General features: G+C 41.6%; 1 protein-coding gene across 3 annotated transcripts in view; it reads right to left on the bottom strand.

Annotated features, from left to right (window-relative positions):
- Nucleotides 1-24,874, bottom strand: part of DGKG (diacylglycerol kinase gamma) — a 226,520-nt gene that overhangs the window by 138,799 nt on the left and 62,847 nt on the right. For all 3 annotated transcript variants that reach the window (XM_027538801.1, XM_027538802.1, XM_027538806.1), the window contains exons 3-6: nucleotides 20,931-21,007; nucleotides 12,747-12,912; nucleotides 12,155-12,217; nucleotides 179-349 (exon numbers count right to left, since the gene is read on the bottom strand). In XM_027538801.1, the coding sequence (XP_027394602.1) occupies nucleotides 179-349; nucleotides 12,155-12,217; nucleotides 12,747-12,912; nucleotides 20,931-21,007 (477 nt within the window). The remainder of the gene's footprint in view (nucleotides 1-178; nucleotides 350-12,154; nucleotides 12,218-12,746; nucleotides 12,913-20,930; nucleotides 21,008-24,874) is intronic.

Genomic DNA, 24,874 nt, shown 5'->3' with positions numbered 1-24,874 from the left:
TCCAGCGTAGATTCTAGGAAATGTTTATGTCACTACTGGTGACAGGGCAGACGACCTCCCTCAAGGAGGCAGTACCCACCCCCAGGATCCCAGATCAACCTCAGTTTAGAAGGATGGAGAGGACACTAGGTCTTCCTCTAGGAAAAAGTCAAAGCCCCTTGACAGGGTATGTACTTACACTCTAGCTTATCCTGAGGTCTCCCTGACTCCAGTAGGGACAGGTAACACACGACATCCTTCAGGTAGACTATGGGGGATTCTGAGCCTGAAGACGGAGCAACAAGGTTCCCCACAGGGGTCGCAGCCGCTTGGTTCTTAGCAGGCACTTGCTTCTCAGTGATCTTTGTTTCTGCATCGTGCAAAATGAAAGCATCCAAGGACACAAGGTTTAGTAAATATGAAACCCTTGTTGCTCCATTCTTTTCATGGAAGAGGCAAGAATTTTATATAAATGTCTTCAAAGGCATGGATGATGCTTTTGATCAAATAAAAAAGGTATGATTAAATCAGAGGTCCTAGAAATCCAGTTTGTAAGCTTCATACTTTTTGAAAGAACTGCATTCTGACCCTTTAAAGAGTCTATAGCCATATAAGAAATTCCCTTATGCTATGTGAATTTTTAGAAAAGATGACAGTGATTTTAGTAATATCAATCAGGTAAATGTCATTTAGCTTAATTTTGGGGGGAATACATCAAAGAGATAATTTTAGCTGGGACTCCAAAAATCCAGACTATTGGTTATGTACCAACATACCCCTTCACAATTTTCTTCTCAAGTGCATTTAAAGATAAATAAAAAAGATAAAAGTTCAAAAGAGAAAACTGGGATCAACAATCAGCTAATTTCCAGAAACTAGGAAGAATTTTCACTTACTGAAAGCCTAATCAGTAGCATAAAGAAAGTGCAGAAAGTGACTTAATATACCACAGGAGTAGAGTAAGTTTTCCCTCTGAAAATTTCCTTCTTTTCATTCTTATAGGTAGGAAAGGCCTTCCCTGGTGGCTCAGATGGTAAAGAATATGTCTGGAATGCAGGAGACCTGGGTTCAATCCCTGGGTTGGGAAGATTCCCTGGAGGAGGAAATAGCAACCCACTCCAATATTCTTGCCTGCAAAGTTCCATAGACAGAGGAGCCTGGGGTCTACAGTCCATGGGGTCACAGAGTCAGACAAGACCAAGTGACTGGATTAGTGCTAATAATAGGAAAACCATTTCTTTGTCCTCTGGTTATTATCAGATTAAGAAATCTGATATTATTAACATTAATACTAACCAGAAAACCAGATACCTATATTTTACTGTGTGAATTATACTTTTTTGAGGCACTTTAAGGGCCATCTCTCTTTCCCCACCCTCTTCACATCCATGATCATAATATTGAATAAGGGGGTACAACTCACAAAAACCACAGGAAACAGTAAAAGGAAGACTGGTACTGGAAAATGCAACCTAAGTGTTGTACTACCAGGTAACAGGGTCTTGAAGGCATAAGCAGAGGGAGTGACAACCTCGATAGTAATGCCTGCTGGGGGAAGCAATGCCACCAGTACGCTATTTAGAGAAGCAAAATGCCAAGCAATGGCAAACAGTTCATCTCAGGCCAACAGAGCTGTGCTACATGAAAGCCTTCCAGGTCCTAGAGGTTAGCTGTGGCTTGAGAAGGGAATTACCCATCACCCAGATGGACAGTGGGTGAGACCAAAGGTCGCTGACATACTTTGTATGGCACAGAGGGCCCTGTGAAGAGACCATGATGGAATCCATGAAACAGAGCTGCAAAACAAGGAAAGGAAGTTTTATCCTGAAATCTCAGAGGACCATATCTCTGGAAATGATTTCTTACTGGGCAGGACACTCAGTAGATTGCAAGAAGGTGCAACCTCTATTAAACAGGAGTAGAAAGCCTCAGGGGTGAGCCAATTGAGATGAAAACACAATAGGATGAAATCAAAACAAGGACAGTGAGATGGAGGAAATTGCTATGAAATTACATATGCATAGAAGTACGAAAATCTCTCTGGAGTTAAAGTTACGGAAAAACTTAAATATATAAGACAAATGTGAAAAATTCCTTGTATCAGGTAGCTCAAGTTACTGTTATATCCTCAAATTATTCATTCAATAAAACACTATTATAGTGACCCACTTGGAATAAGAGGGACCAGTTTTATCCTCCTACTGATGCAACTAAAAAATTGGACAAAAGATACAAAACAATGGTTCATAGGACATTGACTATGGCCAGCACCAAAGAGTGATCCCAAGAGATGGGAAATGATTGAGGTGATCCCTGCAAATGCCACATCTTACTGACTGGAAAGTTTCTAGACTATGGCACAAGGAGGGAAACCCAGGGAGGTCCTGGAAATCTCTGTGAGTTGCAGAGATGGAGCTGGGAGTCTGGGGAGCTCACGGTGTGTGGAATTCACAGAGCAGAGCACTGGAGGGGAGGCAGCTGCACAGAGAGAACTCCAGCTGTCTCTGCAGAAGGTCCTTTTGAGTAACTGGATGAGAGTTCCCTCAATTACTCATCTGAGTAGTGATCAGCACACATGTGTAAGGAAACTACCTGAGGCTGGGGAAGGAATCCAGATGAGAGGGAACAATCCCTGGACTGCACAGAGAACAAGGCATACTGTTTATTTCCAGCAATCAATGTAGAAATCTCCTATAATTAATGAACCATTAAGTAGAGTACTCAGAAGAGTTTTGCCTTGATAACTGGGCAAAATTAGCCCTAGAGAAAATGCCTCCCTGGTCAGATTTGACAAAGCTTTAAAAGCTTGACCCCTAAAGGTCAAACTATTTCCAAGTAAACCGAAGTGTATCCCAAAACAAAGCTCAAGAATATTTATAGGAGCACAAAAATTTCTAGTACCAACACTGCAAAATTTTCAAAGTCTGGCATTCAATAAGATATTGCCATGTATACAAAGCAAGTATGAATAATAATAATGAGAAAAATCTATTGAAATGGATCCAGAATGATATACATGATATAATAGACAAAAACTTTAAAACAGTTATTATAACTACATTCTATATATCCAAGAAGCTGGAGGAAAGATTGAACATGTTAAGTAGAGACATGAAAGATATTTTATGATGTTCACATCAAGTGTCTAGATATGATGTTAAATGAAAAATACAAATATACTGAGCAGTGTTAACAGCAGATATTGCAGAAGGAAAGATTAGTGAATTTGAAGCATTGCAACAGAAACTAGCCAAAAAGACTATATTAAAAAAAAAAAAAGTATCATACCAGTGAGCCGGTGGACAACTTCAAGTAGTCAAATAAACATGTAATTGGAATACTTAAAGAAGAGTCAGGAGCAGAAAAATATTAAAGAAATAATGGTTGATATTTTCCCAGATTTGTTATTTGATAAAAACTAGAGAACCTCAGACACAAGGTGCTCAATGAAACCCAAACATAAGAAATATATATAAAACTACACCAAGGAACACCAAAATCAAATTGATTAAAATCAGTGATAGAAAATCATAAAAGAAACCAGAGAAAAAACATCTGATGTGGAGAGAAGCAAAGATAAGAATGACTGTATTTTTCTTACTGGAAACAAAGCATGCTGGTAGCCAGTGGAACAACATCTTTTAAAAAGCACTAAAAGAAAAAAAACCTGTCAAATTAGAATTCTTGATTCTGCAAAATATCTTTAGGAAAAAAAGGCTAAATAAAGAACTTTTCAAATGTACAAGCTATAGAGAGCTACATTACCAGAAATGGTAAAAGAAATCTTTTTACTAGAATTACAATCTATGGAAACCTGGATTTACACACAAGAATGATGAGCATTAAAACTAGTAAACCATGTAGATAAATATAAAGAATATTTAGATTTAATATAAAAATATAAAAAATATATTTTAATACATAATATAAAAATATAAAGATTTAGTTTATATTTTTTAAAAAGACAGCTTTTAAAATCTTTTAAAAAGATAGCTAACTATGACAATAATGACATGTGTGGTTGACAACATGTTGAAGTAAAAAAGCACAAAGACGTGGAGAAATAGAAGTATATTGTTGTAAATTTCTTATAGTATATGTAAAATAAAATACTACTACTTGAAGGTACACTGGCATAGTTAAAACTAAGATAAAAAAGGATATAAAGTAAAATAATAAAAATTCAATTAATTTAAAGGTATTCAGAAAAAAGAGCAAATGGGAATAAAAGAAGAGATTGGAAAAAAGAAAACAGCAATATAGTAGTTGTAAACCTAATTACATCAATTATCACAATAAATGTAAATGTTCTAAAACTCTAAATGGCAGATATTGTCAGAATGGATTAAAAAATAAGACCCCAAAACATACTTCCTATAAGAAAGTCAATTTAAATATAAAGACACAAATACATTAAAAGAATGAAATAAGATATACTCTGGTAACACGAGTTAACTAAGGTGGTTTTATCAGTTATGAGGAGCCTGGTGGGTTCACTGGGTTACAAAGAGTCAGACACGACTTAGCAACTCACACTTATCAAACAAATTTCAAAACAAAGACTATTACTTGGGATAAAGAAAGTCATTTCATAATAATAAAGAGGTCAAGTCATTAAGACCACATAATACTCCTAAACATTCTACTTCCAGGTCTTTACTCAAAAGGAATGAAAGCTGTCTCTATGAAGACTTGTATATGAATATTCATTTTATTTTTAATAGCCCAAAGCTGGAAATAACCCAAATGTCCATTGATAAATGAATGGATAAACAAATTGTGGAATATCTATGTGTATACTAAAATACTAGTCAGCAATAAAAATACGCTAATTATTGATATACCGAACAACATGGATGAATTTTTAAATTATGCTGAATGAAAGAAGCCAGATGGGAAAAAGTACATACAGTATCAATCTATTCATATAAAATCTAGAAAATGCAATCTAGTCTATAGTGACCACAAGCAGATCAGTGGCTGTATAGAAATGGAAGTGGACATATAAGGAGGGTGGGAAAAAGGGACTATAAAGGAAATTTTTGAGCCTGATGAATAACTTCATTATATTGGTATGTGCTGATTTTATTGATGAATATAGACATAAAACCTTATTAACTGTACATTTTAAATGTGTATAATTCATTTTATGCCAACTGTATCTCAACAAAGCTGTTTTAAAACAAAATTATGTGCAGATAATGTAATACTTTATTACATTGTTGCTGTTGTTAAGTCAGTCGTGTCCAACTCTTTTGCAACCCCATGGACTGAAGCCTGCCAGGCTCCTCTGTTCATGGGATTTCCCAGGCAAGAATACTGGAGTGGGTTGCCATTTCCTTCTCTAGGGGATCTTCCTGACCCAGGGATCAAACCCATGTCTCCTGAGCCTCATGTATTGGCAGGCAGATTCTTTACCACTGAGCCACCTGGGAAGCCCAATACTCTACATGGAGCACACTAAAGGCTTCATGCAAAACCTATAAGAACTAGTACATGAAGGTAAAGTTGCTGCTGCTAAGTCACTTCAGTCCATGTGACCCCACAGACGGCAGCCAACCAGGCTCCCCCGTCCCTGGGATTCTCCAGGCAAGAACACCGGAGTGGGTTGCCATTTCCTTCTCCAACACATGAAAGTGAAAAAATAAAGTGAAGTTGCTCAGCTGTGTCCGACTCCTAGCGACCCCATGGACTGCAGCCCACCAGGCTCTTCTGTCCATGGGATTTTCCAGGCAAGAGTACTGGAGTGGGGTGCCATCGCCTTCTCTGAGTTGGTAAAGTAGCAGGATGTGAAATTAATACACAGAAAAAATTTGTTGCTTTTTTTTTTACACTAAAAATGAAATATCAGAAAGAGAAAAAATTTTTTAAATCCCATTTAAAATTACAATTAAAAACTTAGGAATAAATCTAACAAAGGAGGTAAGAATTATAAAACATTGATAAAGGAAACCAAAGATGATTCAAAGAAATGGAAAGATACCCCATGCTCTTGGATTGGAAGAATTAATATTGTTAAAATCACCACACTACCCCACACAATCTATAGATTTAATGTGATCCTTAACAAATTACCCATGACATTTTCTACAGAACTAGAACAAATAGTAGTGAAACTTAGACGGAATCACAAAAGACCCAGAATTGCCAAAGCAATCCTAAGGAAATAGAGCAAAGCTGGAGGCATAACCCTCCAGGACTTTAGAGGTACAGTAATCTAAACACCATGGTATTGGCACAAGAACAGACATATAGATCAATGGAACAGAACAGAGAGCGCCCAGATAAACCCATATGCTTGAGGACTTCCTGGTGGTTCAGACGGTAAAGCGTCTGCCTACAATAAGGGAGACCCGGGTTCAATCTCTGGGTTGCGAAGATCTCCTGGAGAAGGAAATGGCAACCCACTCCAGTATTCTTGCCTGGAAAACCCCATGGACTGAGGAGCCTGGTAGGCTACAGTCCATGGGGTCTCAAAGAGTCGGACATGACTGAGCAAGTTCACTTCACTTCACTTAACTTGAAGCTAATTAATCTTCAATAAAGAACAGAAGAATATACAGTGGAGAAAAGATAGTCTCTTTAGCAAATGGTGTTGGGAAAGCTGGAGAGCCAGATGTAAATCAATGAAGTTAGAATACACCCTCACACCACATACAAAAGTAAACTCAAAATGGTTTAAAGACCTAAATATAAAATAGGACACCATAAAAACTCTTAGAAGAGAACATAGGCAAAACATTATCTGACATAAATCAGAGCAGTATTTTCTTAGATCATTTTTCCAAGGCAAAAGAAAAAATAAACTTAAAATCAAATAATAATCAACATACAAGTTTTTGCACAGCAAAGGAAACCATCAACAAAATGAAAAGATGATTTACAGAACAGGAGAAAATCATCTGTCAGTGACAGATGATGCAACTAGCAAGAGGTTAATATTTTAAATATTTGACAAATGTGTGTTAGTCACTCAGTCCGTGTCCAAGTTTTTGTGACCCCATGGATTGTAGCCCGCCAGGCTCCTCTGTCCATGGGATTCTCCAGGCACGAATACTGGAGTGGGTTGCCATTTTCTTCTCCAGGGGATCTTCCTGACCCAGGGATTGAACCTGGGTCTCCTGCATTGCAAGCAGATTCTTTACTGTCTGAGCCACCAGAGAAGCCCAAAATATACAAATGGCTCATACAATTTAATATGAAAAGAACCCAATCAAAAATTGGACAGAAGACCTCAATAGATATTTCTCCAAAGAAAACATATAGACGGCCAACAGGCACATGAAATGAAAGCTCAATGTCACTAATTACCAGAGAAATGAAATCAAAGTCACAATGAGGTATCACCTCACACTGGTCAGAAGAGTCATCATTAAAAATTGTACAAATAATAAATGCTGGAGAATATATGGGGAAAAAGGAACCTTCCTACACTGTTGGTGGGAATGGAAATTGCTATAGCCACTATGGAAACCAGTATGGAGGTTCCTTAAAAAACTAAAACTAGAACTACCACATGATACAGCAATCCCACTTCTGGGAAAAGACAAAAACTCTAATTCAAAATGACACACACACCCCAATGTTCACAGCAACACTATTTACAATAGCCAAGATGTGGAAGCAACCTAAGTGTCCATCAACAGATGAATGGATAAAGAGGGTGTGGTTTGTATATAAACAATGGAATATTATCCAGCCATTTAAAAAGAATGAAATAATACTATTTGCAGCAATGTGGGTGGGTCTAGAGAATATCATACTAAGCGAAGTCAGTCAGTCAGAGAAAGAGAAATATTATATGATATCACTCATCTGCGGAATCTAAAAATAATACAGGGAGTGGGAGGAGGAATAAATAGGAGATGGGATGAAGAGATATACACTACCATACGTAAAACAGGTAAGCGATGATGATTTACTGTATAGTACAGAAAACTATGGGCAAAGAACCCGATGCAGGAGACCTAAGAGACGTGGTTTCCATCCCTAGATTGGGAAGATCCCCTGGAGGAGGGCATGGCAATCCACTCCAGTATTCTTGCTTGAAGAAGCCCACGGACATAGGAGCCTGGTGGGCTACAGTCCATAAGGTTGCAAGGAGTTGGACACGACTGAAGTGTCTTAGCACACATGCATTCACAGGAAACTATATCCAGTATCTTGTAATAACCTATAATGGAAAATAATCTGAAAAAATATACATCTGAATCACTTTATACACCTGAATACACCTGAAACTAACACAGTGTTATAAATCAACCATACTTCAGTTAAAAATGTTAACATTATCCTTTTGCAAAGACATTTTGGTTACCAGAGCTGTGACTGGATCTTGAGCCATTGTTTAAGTCCTCAGTTTGGCCTACTGTTCAGTCCAGCAGTGGAAATGCTGGGGTGCAGAAGGATTGAGTGGCATGCGGTCCCAGTGGTGTCCCACCTGCTCATGCTACCTTACATGAAGTACCCCTAACCCATGGCCATTGAGCACATCCCTCAGGGACTACCCTCTTCCAGAGCACAGAGGTTCCATCCAGATGCCACATCACACTCTCTTCTTAGTGATGGTTCTTGGGCAGAGCTGACTTGTTCCACCTTCTTTCTAAGTCTCTCCATTACTTCATGCCTTCCAGCTGGGCAATGTGGAAAGAATACCAGACTAGAAGCAGAAACCTGGGTTTGTGCTAAATGATGTGTGATCTTGTAAAAGTAGGCTTACTCCCCATACCCAACCTCAGTCTTCTCATCTGTTAAAAGACAGACTTGTATTAAAATTGATGTTTAACAAAAGTTATGAATGACATGAAAAATGTTTTTGAATATAATGCTAAGTGAAAAATCTGGATCCAAAATCATATATATACAATCTAATTCCAGTTATATAAAAAAATTATGTAAAAAAAGACCCCTACAAGGATAGGGGTGTGTGTGTGTGTGTGTGTGTGTGTGTGTGTGTGTGACAGCACTGGAAGATTTAGATGATTTTGTTGTTTCTTTCGTTTTCCCATACTCTTAAAAAATTTTTTTTTTCTTTACAATGTGTTACTTTTAAATTAAAAAATGGAGAGATTTTCCTTAAGACTCCAGTAGACCAAGCTGCTGAACCATCTCAACTGCCTGAGGAACCAAATAAAAACCAGGAGAATGAAGTTTACGCTGTGTATCCCATTCTGTCCTGGGCATTCAGGGAGGGGTGAGATCGGCTTTTCCTGAGCTGACACTCTGACAAGGACAGGCTGCTCGAGGCCGTGAGCTGACCTCTGGACTCGGTGAAAGGCCCTCTCAGCTATGCTTATGGATCCAGCCATGCCCCCACCTGGTTCTAGGAATGAATAATTAAAGTGGGTGGTTGTAGAACTGAGCTTGGAGCTTGATCTGGTAGGTCTACATAGGCCATATCAAATGAGAATTAAGTTTCTTCCTCTGGCTTCTGCTGGGGCACCAGGAAAAGGGTGAAATTTTCAACAGATGGCCTGATCTAAAGTGACTCCAGAACTTGGCTCTTTCTTGTTGGCAGAGGCCCCTCTCTGTGGTGTCCACCTGTCCCTACATTCTTGTTTCTGCTGAACAGGGGCATCTAATTAAGACATTTGTGGAAGGTGGCCCAACAGGAAAATAATTTGCTACTTAAAATCTCAAGTCTCAAAAGATGAAAAAATGTTGTACACTGCCCTGGGCCAGCAGTCAGATAACTGTCCTTTCATGACTGAACCACAGAAGGCTAGTATTCTCTCTGCAGAGGAAAACAGTATCTGACAAATCACTTCTCCAGGAGAAGAACTTCCTCTGGAAGTTACTATGAGAGTCAAAATGATACAAATATAGCAAATAAGCATGGTGGTCAAATAAGCCAGCCAACCTCTGTTATCGTCAGATATCACATAATGACAACCCTCACTAAATTCTTAGAAACTTCAGCCACAGAAACAAAACCCTGTCCAGACAATCTGGAACCTCAGGGAATGAATGTAACTTCTCTCAGGCTCCTCTTAAAGTTCCTGATACTTGGACTAAGAAAATCTCTGGACGAAGAGTCTGGGTAAAGAAGAAGACAGCTTTCTCAGTTGATTTTCTTGCTGAGAGTTTAGAGTCTCAAAGCTTCCAGTTTGACGCTTTTCTTTCTACTACAGAATAGAATGATTTATGTCATAAAATGCTCTATTACACATAAGATTTAAGATTTATTTATGACCTATCCATTCTGACCAGTGGGCTCTGGACCTAGCATGCCTGAGTGAGATGCTGGGCAGAGGAGTGGGTGAGCCTAAACTTTGTAGTCGTGCCCTGCTACTGGCCGTGAAGACCTCGGGGAGGCAGCGAGGCTTTGAATTTTGCTTTCTGAAGCTCTAGGAGAAGCCTGGAATTTGATTAGTTTATGATCCAGAGGCAAGTCTCCTTTCCCAACCATGTTCTGCTTTCCATCTGGAGTGAGTGTTTGATCTCATCAGTCCTTCAGTGACACACTGAAACTTCTATAATCCTCTAGCTGCCCTTTTTGCCATGACCAGAAAAAAAGATCAGACCTACATCCAGCATCGGCTTAAAGAAATTCTCTCATCCTAGGTCCCTGTTACAGTCAGTTCTCATTCTGTGTTATCTTTAATCTATCCTGCCAGGTATGTATGTATTTAGATAGATAGATATCGAGGTAGGTTTGAAAGTATTAGTCACTCAGTTGTGTCTCTGACCCTTTGTGACCCCATGGACTATAGCTAGGTAGGTAGGTAAGTAGAGAGATACATTAAAACTGCATTCTTTATCTGTTGGGCACATCTTAAGAGCTGGAGTTCACCAATGTGTATCAATCTTTTCCAAACAATCATGCAAAGGAAAAGAGGTCTGTCTCCCTTAGTCCAAAAGCAACCTGGGAAGGAGACAGTCCCTGAGGGTCCTTCCATGAAAAGGGGATGCCCAGTGGATACATTTGGAGACTGAGGGTATAGACTGAAAGAGATTCTGACAGACACAATGAATTGAGAATAGGGTGACTTCTGGAGGGTGGCCTGAATGATAATTGCTGAACATTTGCTCTGTTCCAGGCACTATTGTAAGCATCTTATACACATAACTCACTTAACCTCTGTATTAACACTTAGTGTCATCTCATGTTACAGATGGGGAAACTGAGGCCCAGAGACATGATCCAAACATACCCAAGGTCATAGAGATAGATATTGTCAGAGCTTGGCCTCAACCCCAAGAACTCTACCTCTGAAGTCCAGATTCTTAGCCAATAGTCTTATTGTCTGACCCAGCTTGAATTGATTGTACCCAGGAAATTTGTATTATATCTTAGAACAGAGGTCAAGGAGGATTATATTTTCTTTCCTAGGAGCTTCTGCCCTTGGGACCGTGACTGTCAATGGAGGAACGGCCTCCCTTTGATAAATGTGCCAGGGAAGATTCTCCATCAATCATGACCCAAGAGCCGGTGCACAGACAGCCAGGCATGATGACAGTGGCCCCACGAGGAGCACAGCCTTGATCATTGCCTTAGGACCTAAGCAGACTGGTGCCTTTATGTGGAGACAAACCTTAGTCTAGGCATCTCAGGAGAGACCATTGCTTCCTCTCTCGGTGTAGGAAAGAGCAGCAGCTTGGGGTCTGAACAATCCTGGGTTGAATCTCTAGGTCCACAGTCACACAGTGGTATGGAATCTCTTAACGCCTCAGTTCAGTGTGTGAAGTGGCGTGATTACAAAGGCTGAGGTGAAACATGCAATAAAAGTAGGTGCCTGGCAAATGGATCGTCAAAACAATGTTAGCCGGCTTTCTCTTGCTTCTCTCCACTTGTTCAAACACGTGCATGCAAATATTGTTGGAAATCAACCAAGCCTGTTCTCGCCTTCTCACCCTACGCCCTCTTAGCCATTCCATGAGAGAGTCGTCTCCACCTCAGCCCTATAGCCACTTCACACACACTCTCTGGCTCTGTCTCTCTTTCTCTGCTCCCCTTCTCCCAAACCCCTATGCATTCTCCTTCCCCCGCAACCCTTTGGCTAGGCAGATCCATCAGAAGTAAACATCTAATGAGCTGTCGGAAGTCCTGACCTGCCCTTCTGAGTAGATGAGAACTTTTCAAGGGTATACTGTTACATGGAGACAAAATTGCTAGTCAGATTTACCCTTGCCCCCCAGGAATGAGGTTCTGCCCACTCCTCCCCCAAAGACTCACCCATATCAGGGGCACAAGCTTCATCTGCTTTGGCAGCATTATCTGCATTCTGTATGTCGGATTCTGGGGAATAAAAAGAAGATATCATGATCAGCCCCTGTCCTCTAGGTTTTTTGGGAGGTAGGAGACCCCACAAAGTCTGGATCTCTTGGGGTATACCAGTGTCTCTGGTGTCTGCTGGATTCATGCTCACTTATAGGAGTTGGCTGTGTCTTCCCTGCTATAGCCCAAACTCCAGAAAGGCAGTCACCACACCTTCCCCGCGCTAACACCCTCAGGGCACACAAGCTGACTGCGCTCCCCAGGAACTGGCAACTTTTGTGGAAGACCCACCCCCACTGCCATACATTATGTTATGCCTCCTATTCCCCACCCTCTTCTCTGATTCTGAGTGGCAGGCATTATGAGAGATCTGTCAGACAGGACTTCCTGAGAGGGCAGGAGTCCTGATTCCTTGATCCGCATTCCCTCCTCCCCGCCATAGTGAAGTTAGCACGCACAAGGGATCCTCTGGGAATGCAGCCTGAGCCTGTGGCAAGTGGGTCAGAGCTGCAAAATCTCCCTTCTGTCTCGGGGATGCTGGTCCAGGTACCTGCGCCACTGGCCTCGCTGTTGCTGGCTCCCTCCTTTGGGTGCTCAGGGGTCTTCTGTCGGGGCTTCTGGCTGAAGGCCAGGAAGAGGTGTGTGCTCAGTGGCTGAGGAAGGTCCACTTCCAGGTATGCCTTCATGAACAGCTTGAAGACATCATAGCTGATTGGCTGAGAAGGGATAAAGAGGGAAATGTCAGTGGAGAGACATGGAAAGACAGAGAAGTGAGTGGGGAGAGAAGAAGGAGGAATTGGGGAGCTGGCAGCGGAAAGGCAAGTTGGAGGGAGTGGAGTGATTGTTGGGGGCAGGAATGAGAAAGCTCAGCGTGTGAAAGAGAGTGACAGGTACAGGAGCAGGGGTAGGATGTAAGTAAGAGAAAAAACTGGTGGTTACATGTTGGGGCTTGGTAGGACACGAAACCACAGCAGGCTTTGGTAACAAGACTTGTCTAAGTTTAGGCAGAAAAGGGGGCAATGGAGAGTGAGCCCTGGGAATGAGGGCTCTGCTTGAGTCCAGCCCCACATGAGGGTCTTGACTCTAATGAGCAGGGCTAGGTCAGTGCCCTGGAGTCCTAGTTAAGATGAAGACGAGGAGAGAGGGGAGAGGGAAGTGGGGAGGGCAAGACAGGGGCATGGGATTAAGAGGTTCAAACTACTATGTATAAAATAAATAAGCAACAAGGATATATTGTATAGCACAGGGAAACACAACCATTATTCTGTAATAACTTTAAATGGAGCATAACCTATAAAAATATTGAATCACTATGCTGCACACATGACAATAATATAATGTCATAAATCAGATGTACTTCAATTAAAAAAAGATGAAGAAGGATGTAGTTGAAAACACAATGGAAAGCAATTGCTCTTCTGTGGTATGTCAATTTTCCGCTTATACTGTGAGGGATGTGATTCCTTGGGATTCAGGTCCCAGAAAATAAAAAGGGGACAGGCTCCATCTTTCATTACTTTCATAATTGACCTTCTTTGGAGAAACCTCAAGATAACAGGGGAGGGTGTGTGTCTGGCTTAGTTGTTCTCAAAACATGTCCTTGTGAAGGTTTAAGGCTCCAGGAGAGAAGAACAGGATGCCAAGGACAGAAGGTGGAACCAAGAAACATGCCCCAGATGAGCACCTCTCCTTGCTGTATGTTGCCCAGTGCTGCCTGGCTTCTGGTCCCAGGTTGGGAGCACTGCCAGAAAGAGCTGCTGCTCTCAGCAAACACCCGACAACAGCAGTGCGCAGTGAGTCATCACTGGCTTGGGTTTTGATGGCATCAGATTTTTCATCAAATCGGCAGATGCTCCTGGAAATCATCTGAGGAAGTGCTGCTCCAAGATCCGCTGTGCAGGCTTTTGTGAACAATAGAGATAAAAATCCCTTTTTGGGAGGCTACTTGGCTCTCCCTGAAAATGTGAATAGCATTTAACCCCTTGTCTCTTCTGGAAGATCTGAGAGTCTTCCCAGAACCAGGAGCTGGCTGGCACATGCAGCATCAGGTTTGTGATACTAAGTCTTGGTCCTTAAAACAAGCAACACTCTTTGGACCACACTGGAAGGGTGCTTGCAAGGTGGCTTCTCTTTAGCTTCAGGGTGGGCAGTTCAAATATCTCCCTGGCAGAGTGGAGGAAGCCTGATTTGGTTGGACAGAGGATAATGAAGGCTCTTACCAGAGGAAGGATTTCCAAGCAAATGGTGGGCTCACATTTCTGGGATAGCTCTCAGTCTCCATCTCTCTCTCTCTGCCTTTCCTGAATTTTATACTCTTTCTGTCCTGTCTCCACTACCTCAACACTTCAGAATGTCTCTTCCTTGCACATCCTCTGCCATTTTCCTAGTTCACAATGGCAAAATCTTCTCCTACTTTTCAAATGGAACCCACCCAATGTGACCCTGGATTTTACCTTCTCTGCCTCTTATGGCGTATCCCAGCACCTGCTTCTCTACCTGTGAACATGTTCAGATCACTCTTCCAAAGAAATTATTGGTGGCTTGAGCTACTAGCCTGTGCTTCTTCCCTTCCCCTTCACACTTCTCCTCACCTCCTTAACCCATTCAATTTGGATTCCAGTGCATTACCTCCGAATCTCCTCTCTTGAGGGTTACAAATCCAATTATATTTTTTTAGATTTTCTCATCTTTATTATTAATTTATTTTAAAAGGCTTTTTTTTTTTTGCATTGTCCTTCTTTTGCACATTTTAATCAACAAGTACTATTTGACAATATAGCTTTGAGCTCCAAAATGTTCTGTTAACTTTTTTGGGGTTGGCCTCAAATTGAAAACTATCAGCATAAAATATTTCTGGAAAATAGAGTGTACTAAATGATTTAATAAAAATGAAATTCAGTTGAAGTCTTACATAATGCTCTTAAAAAACCAAAACTGGAAGATCTTCAAACAAGACCAATGTAAGATTCAGGAGAACTTGTGACTAATCTAAGGTCCACCACATTTTCCTCCTTGGGTTTTTCTTCAGCAAACTATGTAGGGCTGGACCAGAAGATCTCAAGCTGTAAACTGCTATTAGGTTCTTTCTTAAACTGGCTCCTCTTCCTGACTGTGCTGCTGTGCTGTGCTTAGTTGCTCAGGCCTGTCTGATTCTTTGTGACCCTGTGGACCATAGCCCATCAGGCTCCTCTGTCCATGGGGATTCTCCAGGCAAGAATACTGGTATGGGTTGCTATGCCCTCCTCCAGGGGATCTTCCCAAATCAGGGATTGAACCTAGGTCTCCCACATTGCAGGTAGATTCTTTACCATCTGTGCCACAAGGGAAGGCCTCCTGACTGTGCAGTTTCTGTTAATGCCAATGGCAGCATTATCCTCTCAATATTCCAGGCTCAGCTTTGAACTCCCAGTTGTCTGAGATCAATTCTTGTCTCTTCCCTTCTTTCTGCTGTTCTTTTGCAACTTCTGTCATATCCAGGTCTTTTTTGTATCCATGGCCCATCTGCCACCAACCTGACAAGGAATGTTGAAGGCCCTCACATTCCTGGTTTCAGACTCCGGTTTCATGTATCCCATCTGGGCCACTGCAATGCCCCTCCAAGCCTTCTCTGCCTCCACTTCCATCTGTTAGCCCTCTCATCTTTCCCATCCTTGCCAGGTTGATCTTCCCAAAGCTCAATTCTGATCAGATTGCTTCCCAACTCAAAAACTTTCCTCAGCTTCTAATTACCCATGGGAGAGTTGAGATCACTTGTCTGCAAACTTTTAAAATCATGTGCCCTTCTGTTAAGATTTTCAAACATACACTCCCATTTATCTTCACTTACACATTGTATACATGTTACTGTGCTCCTCTACTATACATTATAAAAGACAAAGAAATTAGAAAAAAATTGATGTAAATAGAAGATCTAATATGCAGAATTGCTGCAGTCCAGTGGATCATCCTGTTCACTCCTTGAGTACTTTGGGATTCAAAGCTCTACTATAATCCCACTCCAACCTAGGTTTGTAGCCACTCCAAGCTCAGAGACCATTCTGGTCTTTTCTCCTCTGATTCTCTACGTGTACCTCTACACACTGATCTCTGTGTTCTTTCCTGGCCAGGCTTTCATGTACTTACATGAACTACTTTCTTGGCCCAACTCAGATGCCACCTCTTCCAGAAAGCCTAGTATGATCTCTTGTGCCTGAATTGCTCTACTTTTCCACCTTGGTTCCTGACTTGCGACGCTCACATTGCTACCCTATAGTTGTTCATGACACACACGCTAAAAGGTAGGGATTTGTCTTATACCATCTTTGTATCCCCCACACCACCTATCATGGTATTTCCTAATAGTATTTTAATGGATGTTGGGTCTCTAGTTGGTATACTTGCTGTCATCAATTACTGTGGGGTCTTTTCAATCAATATATATGTACTGAGTCTCCCAGGTACAAGACAGAGTGCTAGGCACCAATGTGGAACACACTGGTGAATTAGGCATGAGTCCATACTTTTAAGAGACTCAGTGGTAAAGGTACTGAAATAATTCTAATACAGGGTCAACAGTGGTGAGTGCCATAGAAGAAAAACCAACAAACTGTTAGAACTTAGGAAACAGTTATGACTGAGCACATGTTCAATCACTGATGGCCCTGTCCTGGGGAACAAAGTGGTACAAAACAGGCACAGAAACACAGAGCATTCACATCAGAAGAGCTCAGAGTGGACTTGATCGCCTTACATCACCAAGACTCTGGAAGTTAATCTGCCTCAGCCATTTCACAGCAAAGTGAAACCAGAAGCCTCATCTTCCGACTCCTGGTCCAGTGCTCCTGCCATTTTATCTGTCCAGGCCCCGGGGCTGACATCCTGCTCCCTGCCAGTCCCTCTAAGCACCTCAAGTTCAACAGGCAAGGAGATGTGACTAGGGGCCACTTTTAGTGACATCTGGGTTGCAAAAGAATACGTTTTTTTATCAGTACAGACCAGGTTCAGGGTAGCTGCCTGGTTATTGTGTGATGGGTAGGAAGTGGCTGGTACGTTGCTCAAAGCAGATAACCAACCGCTGTGCAGCACACTGGCAATTCTCAGAGCCCTGAGTAATATCTTAGACACTGCCATTGCTCAGACTTTTTTTTCTTTTTCCCCATAAAGTGTGACTTTCATGTGGAAACTAGCTAAGCAATTGTTAATTCTTCTACAGGCTAAAAAGGAAGGAGAACGAGATGAAGAGTCTGTTGATCACTGTCTTGCTTAAGTCTTGAAACAACCATATGAGATGGTACTGTTACTGTCATGCGGTGGATGAAAAAATAATTCTGGAAACATAACTTGCTCAAGCAAGAGGCAGAGCTGTGCTTCGTGCTAAGATGCTACCAGGTCCCCCTATCTTCTTGGCTTCACTGTTTCTGTCTACTTTCTTGAGTCTTCAGTGGCACTCTGTTCTCCAGAGAATCACGTGGTGCCAGCGGGCAAGGGTATGCTTATCATGGCCACATGCAGCCACTCTACAAACTTTCCTTTCTGGCCTCGCTTTCCTAAGCAGCCTGCCCCTTCCAACAGCTAACTCACTGCTCGTTGAGACATTTCAGCAGCAGTAAGCCATCAAGCTCAAGAGAATTCAAACCCTTGTTTCTGAACCCCGTGCTGGCACATTATACCTACTTGAAGCCAGCCACACTGTGAGAGAGAATGAAATCAGAGTGATGGAGCTCCCCTGGGACACAGAAATGCCAGGGTATAAAGAGCGGGGGGTGGGCAGCCTGATGGAGGCGGGGGTGGCAGCAAGCTCATAGCAGCCAAGCTGCTCCCTGCTTCTGTAAGCTCCTGTGGCCTTCACACCCTCTGCAGCCCTGACCAAACTGTGCCCTCCTACTCGTCAGCCTCAGGGCGGACAGGCTGATTCACACCACCCCCCACTGGTCTTTGTTCCTATGTTTTTGGAGGTGGGGGTGGCAACTGGGGGCTGCAAGGTCTTTGCTGCCTCTGGCATCCTTTCTGCATGGTTTGTCCTCAGGGATGTTCTTTGCAATGGTGCGTTTTCAGTCTGGTCCCTGTTCTGGCAATCCTCTTTCTGCTTTACTCTCAGGTGGTTTATGCATTTTATCCAAAGCACCTCTCAGGTGTGCCCCTAGGGTATGGGCTCTGTTGACTCTTTCCTAGGACCCAGCAGAGAAGGAACCGACTCAAGGTCTACTGGAAGGATGACAACATGAATAAATAAGTGGCCAGCCTCCTCCCAAGTTTGTCCTGATGATCAGTAGCTTTTCTGCAATTAGCCCTCATAAAAAGACCCAGGACCAGGGAAGAGGGAGTTGAGTTTAAAACATTCTGGGGAAAGGGAACAGAAGGGGAATAATAATAGGCACTATTTTCAGTGTCCTTAAAGTCTTAGACATTTTTCAGAAATCATCTTATGTAGTCCACTCAACTGTAAACTTCAAGGTCTTTCTTTTTGGTTGTTATTATCTTCAGTTCACAGATGAAGAAATTGAGGCTCAAGCAGGTGAAATATTCAAGGTCACATTGCTGGTTTGTAGCAAAGGTAGGAGTCTAAACTAAGATCCTGTGACTCCAGGGTCATGGCTCTCAAACTTGGCCCTGCCAGTAGGAAGTAATTCTGGAGGGAGGCCAGGAACTGTACTTCCTCATCTTTATGTCTTCTACAGTGTCCAGCACAGTGCCTGGACTCTCAGAAAACTTTACATGAGCTGAATTTGAAAGTAAGAAAAGTCTTGCATACATTTATTCATTCAACAAATGTTTGTTGGGTGCCTGCTATGAGCCAGATACTCTTCTGGGCACTGAGGACATAGCAGTGAACAAAAATATTCCAATGGAAGAGATAGGCAATTAAATAATTAAGTTATATAGTGTGACAGATGGTGAGAAGTACCAAGGAGAAACATAAGGCAGAGTGGGAAGATATGAAACGTAGGGAAAGTAAGGCTTAACATTTTAGATAGAGAATGTGACATCCACTGAGAAGGTGATTTGAGCAAACACTTGCAGGAGGTGAAGGAATGAATGATATGAAAAGCTAGGGGAGGAACACAGCAGGAAGAGGCCGGAGCAAAGGCACAGATATTACAGTTAAAGTGACCTTCACTTGTTTGATGGCATCAAAGAGGCTAATAAGGCTGGGAAAAAATGAGAAGAAGATTAGCAGGAGATGAGGTCTGAGAGTAGGATAGGGGTGCAGATTGTAATGACCTTGATTTTTGACTCTAGTAGCAGATGGGCAGACCAGAAGAGATTGTGGAACAGGGCAGTGATATGATCTGACTTCAGTTTTAACAGACTGCTCAGTATGTGTGTGAAGAATAGATTTTCAAGGTCAAGAGCAAAAACAAGGAGCCCAATGAGGAGACTGCTGACGCAGGTCAGGGTGGTAGCAGAGCATGTAGTGGGATGTGTCTGGAATTTGGGTGTATTTTGAAGGTAGAAGTGATGGAGTTGCTGATAAATTAGCTGAGAGATGTGAGGAAAGCAGAAAAGAGAAAATTCAATGATGACTCCATAGTTTAAGGCTGAATAACTTGAAATGTGGAGCTGTCGTTTACTGAAATGGGAAAGACTGCTGGAAAAACAGGTTTTATAGAGGAAGATGAAAAAGCTCAGTTAGCTTATGTTAAGTTTCATATTCCTATTTGATTTTCAAGTGGAAATGTCAAGTAAAGGGGTAAGAGAAAAATCAGGAGAGTGTAGTGTCCTGAAAACCAAGTGAAAAAAGTAGTGGAGGATTTGACTAATTATGTCCAATGCTGTTGAGTAAAGTGACTTGAGTATAGCCACATGGAGGTTCTTGGCTGTCTCAACTAGTGGTTGGCTACATGCTGATTGAAGAACTTTCAGAAAAGTGGGAAAAAGAGAAATTGGAAGCAATGAGTATAGACACATCTTTTGAACAGCTTATTTGTGATAAAGGATAGGAGAGAGACAAAGTGGTAGATGCAGGGAGAAGTGGAGTCAGAGGAGTTTTTTTTTTTTTTAATATAGGAGAAATAGCAGTATGTTTATTTGTTGATGGGACAGATCTAATATTTAGAGAAAACTGATGGGAAGAGACAGAGTGAGAGCGAGAGAGAAATATGTTGCTGAAGCAAGGCCCGTCAGTGGGCCAAAGAGGATGGGACTGAGTGTACAAGTGAGGGGCTGAGATGAGATCAGAGCATGGAGAGTTGACCCAGTTACAGGAGAAACAGTATAGCTAGGTGGGCACATAAGTTGAGTATCTTGGGGACGAGTTCTTCTGATTGTTTCTATTTTCTCAGTGATGTAGAAAACATTCGATGACTGGGAATTGAGGAGGGGAGGAGGATAAGAGATCTGAGGAGAGAAGAGACGCTGAAAGGGTGAATGGACTTGTGAGGTCGTGAGAGAGTGAAGTTGCTCAGTTGTGTCTGACTCTTTAAGACCCCATGGACTGTAGCCCACCAGGCTCCTCCGTCCATGGGATTTTCCAGGCAAGAGTACTGGAGTGGGTTGCCATTTCCTTCTCCAGGGAATCTTCCTGACCCAGGGACTGAACCCAGGTTTCCTGAATTGTAGGCAGATGCTTTACCATCTGAACCACCAGGATATGGACTTGGGGAACATATAACTCCAGGTAGCATCAATGGCATCAATGAAACTTGGGAGAAAATGTGTTGAGAAGCAAATTCTTCACAGTGAGCTAAACTTTGAACAAATTATGGAAAGGCTAGAATATGGGGTTTTTAAAGGCTTGAAATGAAAATGTTCTTACCTCATGTGGGCCATATTGTTTGAGGCTCCCACCCTCATTAAATTCAGCCAAGACATACTTTATCTTCTTGGAAGAATCTGGAAAGACATAACCCATATGTGAAACATTGGTAAACAGCAAATGGGAGCTAGGCCAAGTCAATCCTTCATGTGTAATGCTGGTTATGATGGAGCAGCCCCTCATTTCCAGAACCACATGGAAGAATGTCACCTTTATCTGCCTTTCTGCCCTCTCAGTTCTTTTTTTTTTTTTCAGTACATTTTCAGTCTTGCTGTATGAACTATCTTTCTAAAACACAAATTTGATTAGATCATGTCTCTGCTCAAAACCTTTAAATGGTTCTTAATTTTCCAGGATAAAGCTTAACTCCCTTTGCCCATATACACGTACTTGGTGATCTGATCCAGCCTACTCCTTATCTCTTACTTTAACCATTCATTCACTCCATTTTCCAGCCATGTCAAATCACATGTCTAGAAATTTCTGAACACACTGTGTACTCTTTCATGGAGTCTCTTTTCTGCATGGCAAACTTCACTCAATTCTCAGTAGCCAGCTGAAATGTTGACTCCCTTGAAAAGCCTTATTTTACTAGTCAGTCAATCACTCCCTCCTCTGGCTCCCACATGACTTGCACATAACTGTGTAACAGCACTTGTCATATAGTGCTATAGTTATTAACTTGCCCATCTTTTGCCTGGTTCTACCTTCAGAGCTGTAAGTCTTTGTATATCATACCAACTGACACATTATTAGTGCTCAGAAGAATAATACATTAGATGATCAAATAAATATCTGAGCAGAAATTTTAAAGCATTTAAAATGTTAATTAAATGGATGGGTGGGCATCAAGCCTGGCAAGGTTCTGTCCTTGGTGCTGAAACAGAGGCAGGCTTCATACGCATGTAGTTTGGAAAAATTCTGCTTTCCACAGGAAGTCATTTAGAAACTACAAGAGAAAATGGTGGCTTTTCTTTTATAAGGGACTTTGGAGTCAAGAAAAGACAATCAATAATTGTTACATCCTGAGTGCATCCTGTGTAGTTACCAGTACTCTAGACATCAAAGAAAACCAGAATTTCTGGGTTCTCCCTCTCACAGTATTGTGAATAAGTAACAGCTTTTCAAGCTCCATTACTGCCGCAATTCAAGCATCTGAACAAAGGGCAATGTCATTAAACGCTGACGTGGGATTCCTTGGCATTTGGGCTCTTTGTATAGAGGGTTATGCTTTCTTAGGCCCATGTAAAGTAGATATGCCTGTGCTGGGCTGTTCTTCATGACTTTGCTGACTTGGATTCAATCAAGCACAAGTTCTAATCATTTCAGGATTGAGACAAATTGAAATGCCACAGGAAAATGCTGCTGTTGCCTAAAAATGGACATTTCTCTCTGAAATTCAAAACAGATGTTGGAAAACTAATAGCTCAGTAAGATCCAGGCAACAGATGCCATCAGTTTGGGCTGCTTCCACTCAATTCAGAAAACACTATGGAGGGTAAGACACTGCTAGGTACTGTTGATGAACTAGTTGGGGACAGGATCTGAATAACTGCGGTAATAATAGTGATGCCTTATTAAAGACCTTTACTACACATTCTCATATACTCTCCCCTACCAACCTGTGCAAACTTGGTAATATTTTCTTCGGTTGACAGATGAAGGAAACTGAAATTTAGAAACGTTAAGTGACCTACCTAAGAGTCAGGGTTTTGACTCAGGTCTAGTCTGGTTCAAAAGTCTATATTACTTTTCCTTAAGCACTATTCACTAGTACTTCCCAAACATTTGCTAACACAAATGTAATTAATACACAAGTGTAATTACATCACAATATGTAATTAATGCTGCGATAATGATATGAAGCTCAAGGAAGCACCGAGTGGGTAAGAAGTAAAATGAACAGGGAAGAAGTAAGCTAGGATGGCGTAGGGTTAGGGTGGGGACTGGGGATGGCCTGTGAAGGAGGTGGCATTTGAAATGGGCTATAAAAAATAAGGTTTTGAAAGGTAGACATGAAGCAGGCAGGGTATTCTTAGAAGAGACAGGGTGAACCAAGATATGGAGATAGATGAGCATTACAGGACCTTTAGGCAAAGTTAGAACCAGAGAGTAGTCAGAGCCAGATTTGTGGGGGTACTGAATGCCGACTTAAGGACATTGATTTCAAATTGTTAAAAACTTTTTCAGAAGTAGAGTAGCAGAACCAGGTCTGTTCGTTAAAAGTCACTCAGGCAACAGAATGGAAGAGAGGTTAGTATTAGGTCAGATCTCAGTTAAGGGCACGTATGCATTGTACTCAAATTACTCTAGGAGTAGCTTAAATATTTGGGGCAAACACTATATTTAGGAATCAATTTCAATGGGAGATTTTCAGCTCAGCCAGAGTAGACACATTTTTTAAAAAATGAAAAATTTGGAGACTGAGTCTTCCTGGTTGTGGCTTCTGCAAAAGTAACATAGAGACAGCATTTTGATTGAGAACCAAGGGAGTGATTTCACTTGAATTTTTCATGTTATTACCACACTTTAGAGATTCCCCAGTTCATTCTCGCAGAAATTGTTTGGTTCTCAAGTGCTATTGAGCTAATCCTGCTTTATCCTTAAATGTATGATATGCACATTTATATATACATGTGGTGGTGGTGGTTTAGCCGCTAAGTCGTGTCTGACTCTTGTGACCCCTTGGACTATAGCCTCCCAGGCTCCTCTGTCCATGGAGATTCTCCAGCCAAGAATACTGGAGTGGGTTGCCATTTCCTTCTCCAGGGGATCTTCCTGACCCTGGAATTGAACCCAGGTCTCCTGCATTACAGGCAGATTCTTTACTGACTGAGCTACAAGGGAAGCCCCTATATATACATAGGTGTATATATTTATCTTATGTACAAACATATACACACATGTATTCATCATATGTACACATTCAAGTAAACAGATGGAAGCATGTTCATTCTTTGACCACTAGCCTCAAATTAAATAGAAAAAAGCAATCCAAGAGATTGCTGGCTCCTGAATTTCCACGAGAGGTGTTTCTCACCATACATTTACATCAATCTCCTTTATAGGTTTTTATGAGTTCAGAGCATCAAACAATTCCTTTTTTTTTTTTTTTAAGGGAAACAATTCCATTTCAAAAAAAAAAAAAAACAAAAAAGGGAAAAAATCTAATTCTCAAACTTGAGACCCATTACTTTCTCCTTGGTGGTCTTTGATACGTTATTTCCTTCTCAACAGATTTCAGGGCTGGGTTTCTCTTTCCCTGAGGAATAAGTGGGCACTGCGCCATCTTGTTTGTCTGAAGACAGTTGAGCACAACGAGGGGCTTCTTCAGAGCATTCCTTGATCTTACTTCAGGTGCCACGTGTACCTGAGGGTGCGAGAGCACAGCCTCAGTAGAGACCGCCCCATCCATGCCTGTGCGGTGAGACCCCCTCCAGACGCAGGAGACAGAGCTCCATTTCTGAGTGTGCAAAGCAGGGCCACGTCCACAGCTCTTTTCTATAACAACTCCTATTTTGAGTACCTGCTATGTGCTAAGCACTGTCCTAGTCAATTCATGCATTTTATTTAAATCTCCACAATATAACCCTTCAGATAAGTCACTCCTATTTTAGAGAAGAAGAAACTGAGGTGTATGAAAATTAAATGATTCTTTCAAAGACACAGAGCTAGTAAGTGAGTCACTCTTATTTTTAACACATCTAATAGTGTAACACAGTTGTCAGAGTCATTGGATACACGAATACAAGTAAATCAGAAGATAATGCCCTTTCTCCATGACAATAGCTCTCAAAGCAGGCTGCATGTTAAAATCACCTGAGGATCCCTAAGCACACTGAATCCCAGGCCTCACACCAGACCAATTAAATCAACATCTCTGGGGGAACTCAAGAATCAGTATATGTTAAAAGCTTCTGCAGGTTCAAACATATATATAGTCA

The sequence above is a fragment of the Bos indicus x Bos taurus genome, chromosome 1 (assembly GCF_003369695.1).
Source record: "Bos indicus x Bos taurus breed Angus x Brahman F1 hybrid chromosome 1, Bos_hybrid_MaternalHap_v2.0, whole genome shotgun sequence".
Taxonomy (NCBI): domain Eukaryota; kingdom Metazoa; phylum Chordata; class Mammalia; order Artiodactyla; family Bovidae; genus Bos; species Bos indicus x Bos taurus.
Note: the sequence above shows the minus strand (reverse complement) of the source record. Positions and strands in the feature narration are given on the sequence as shown.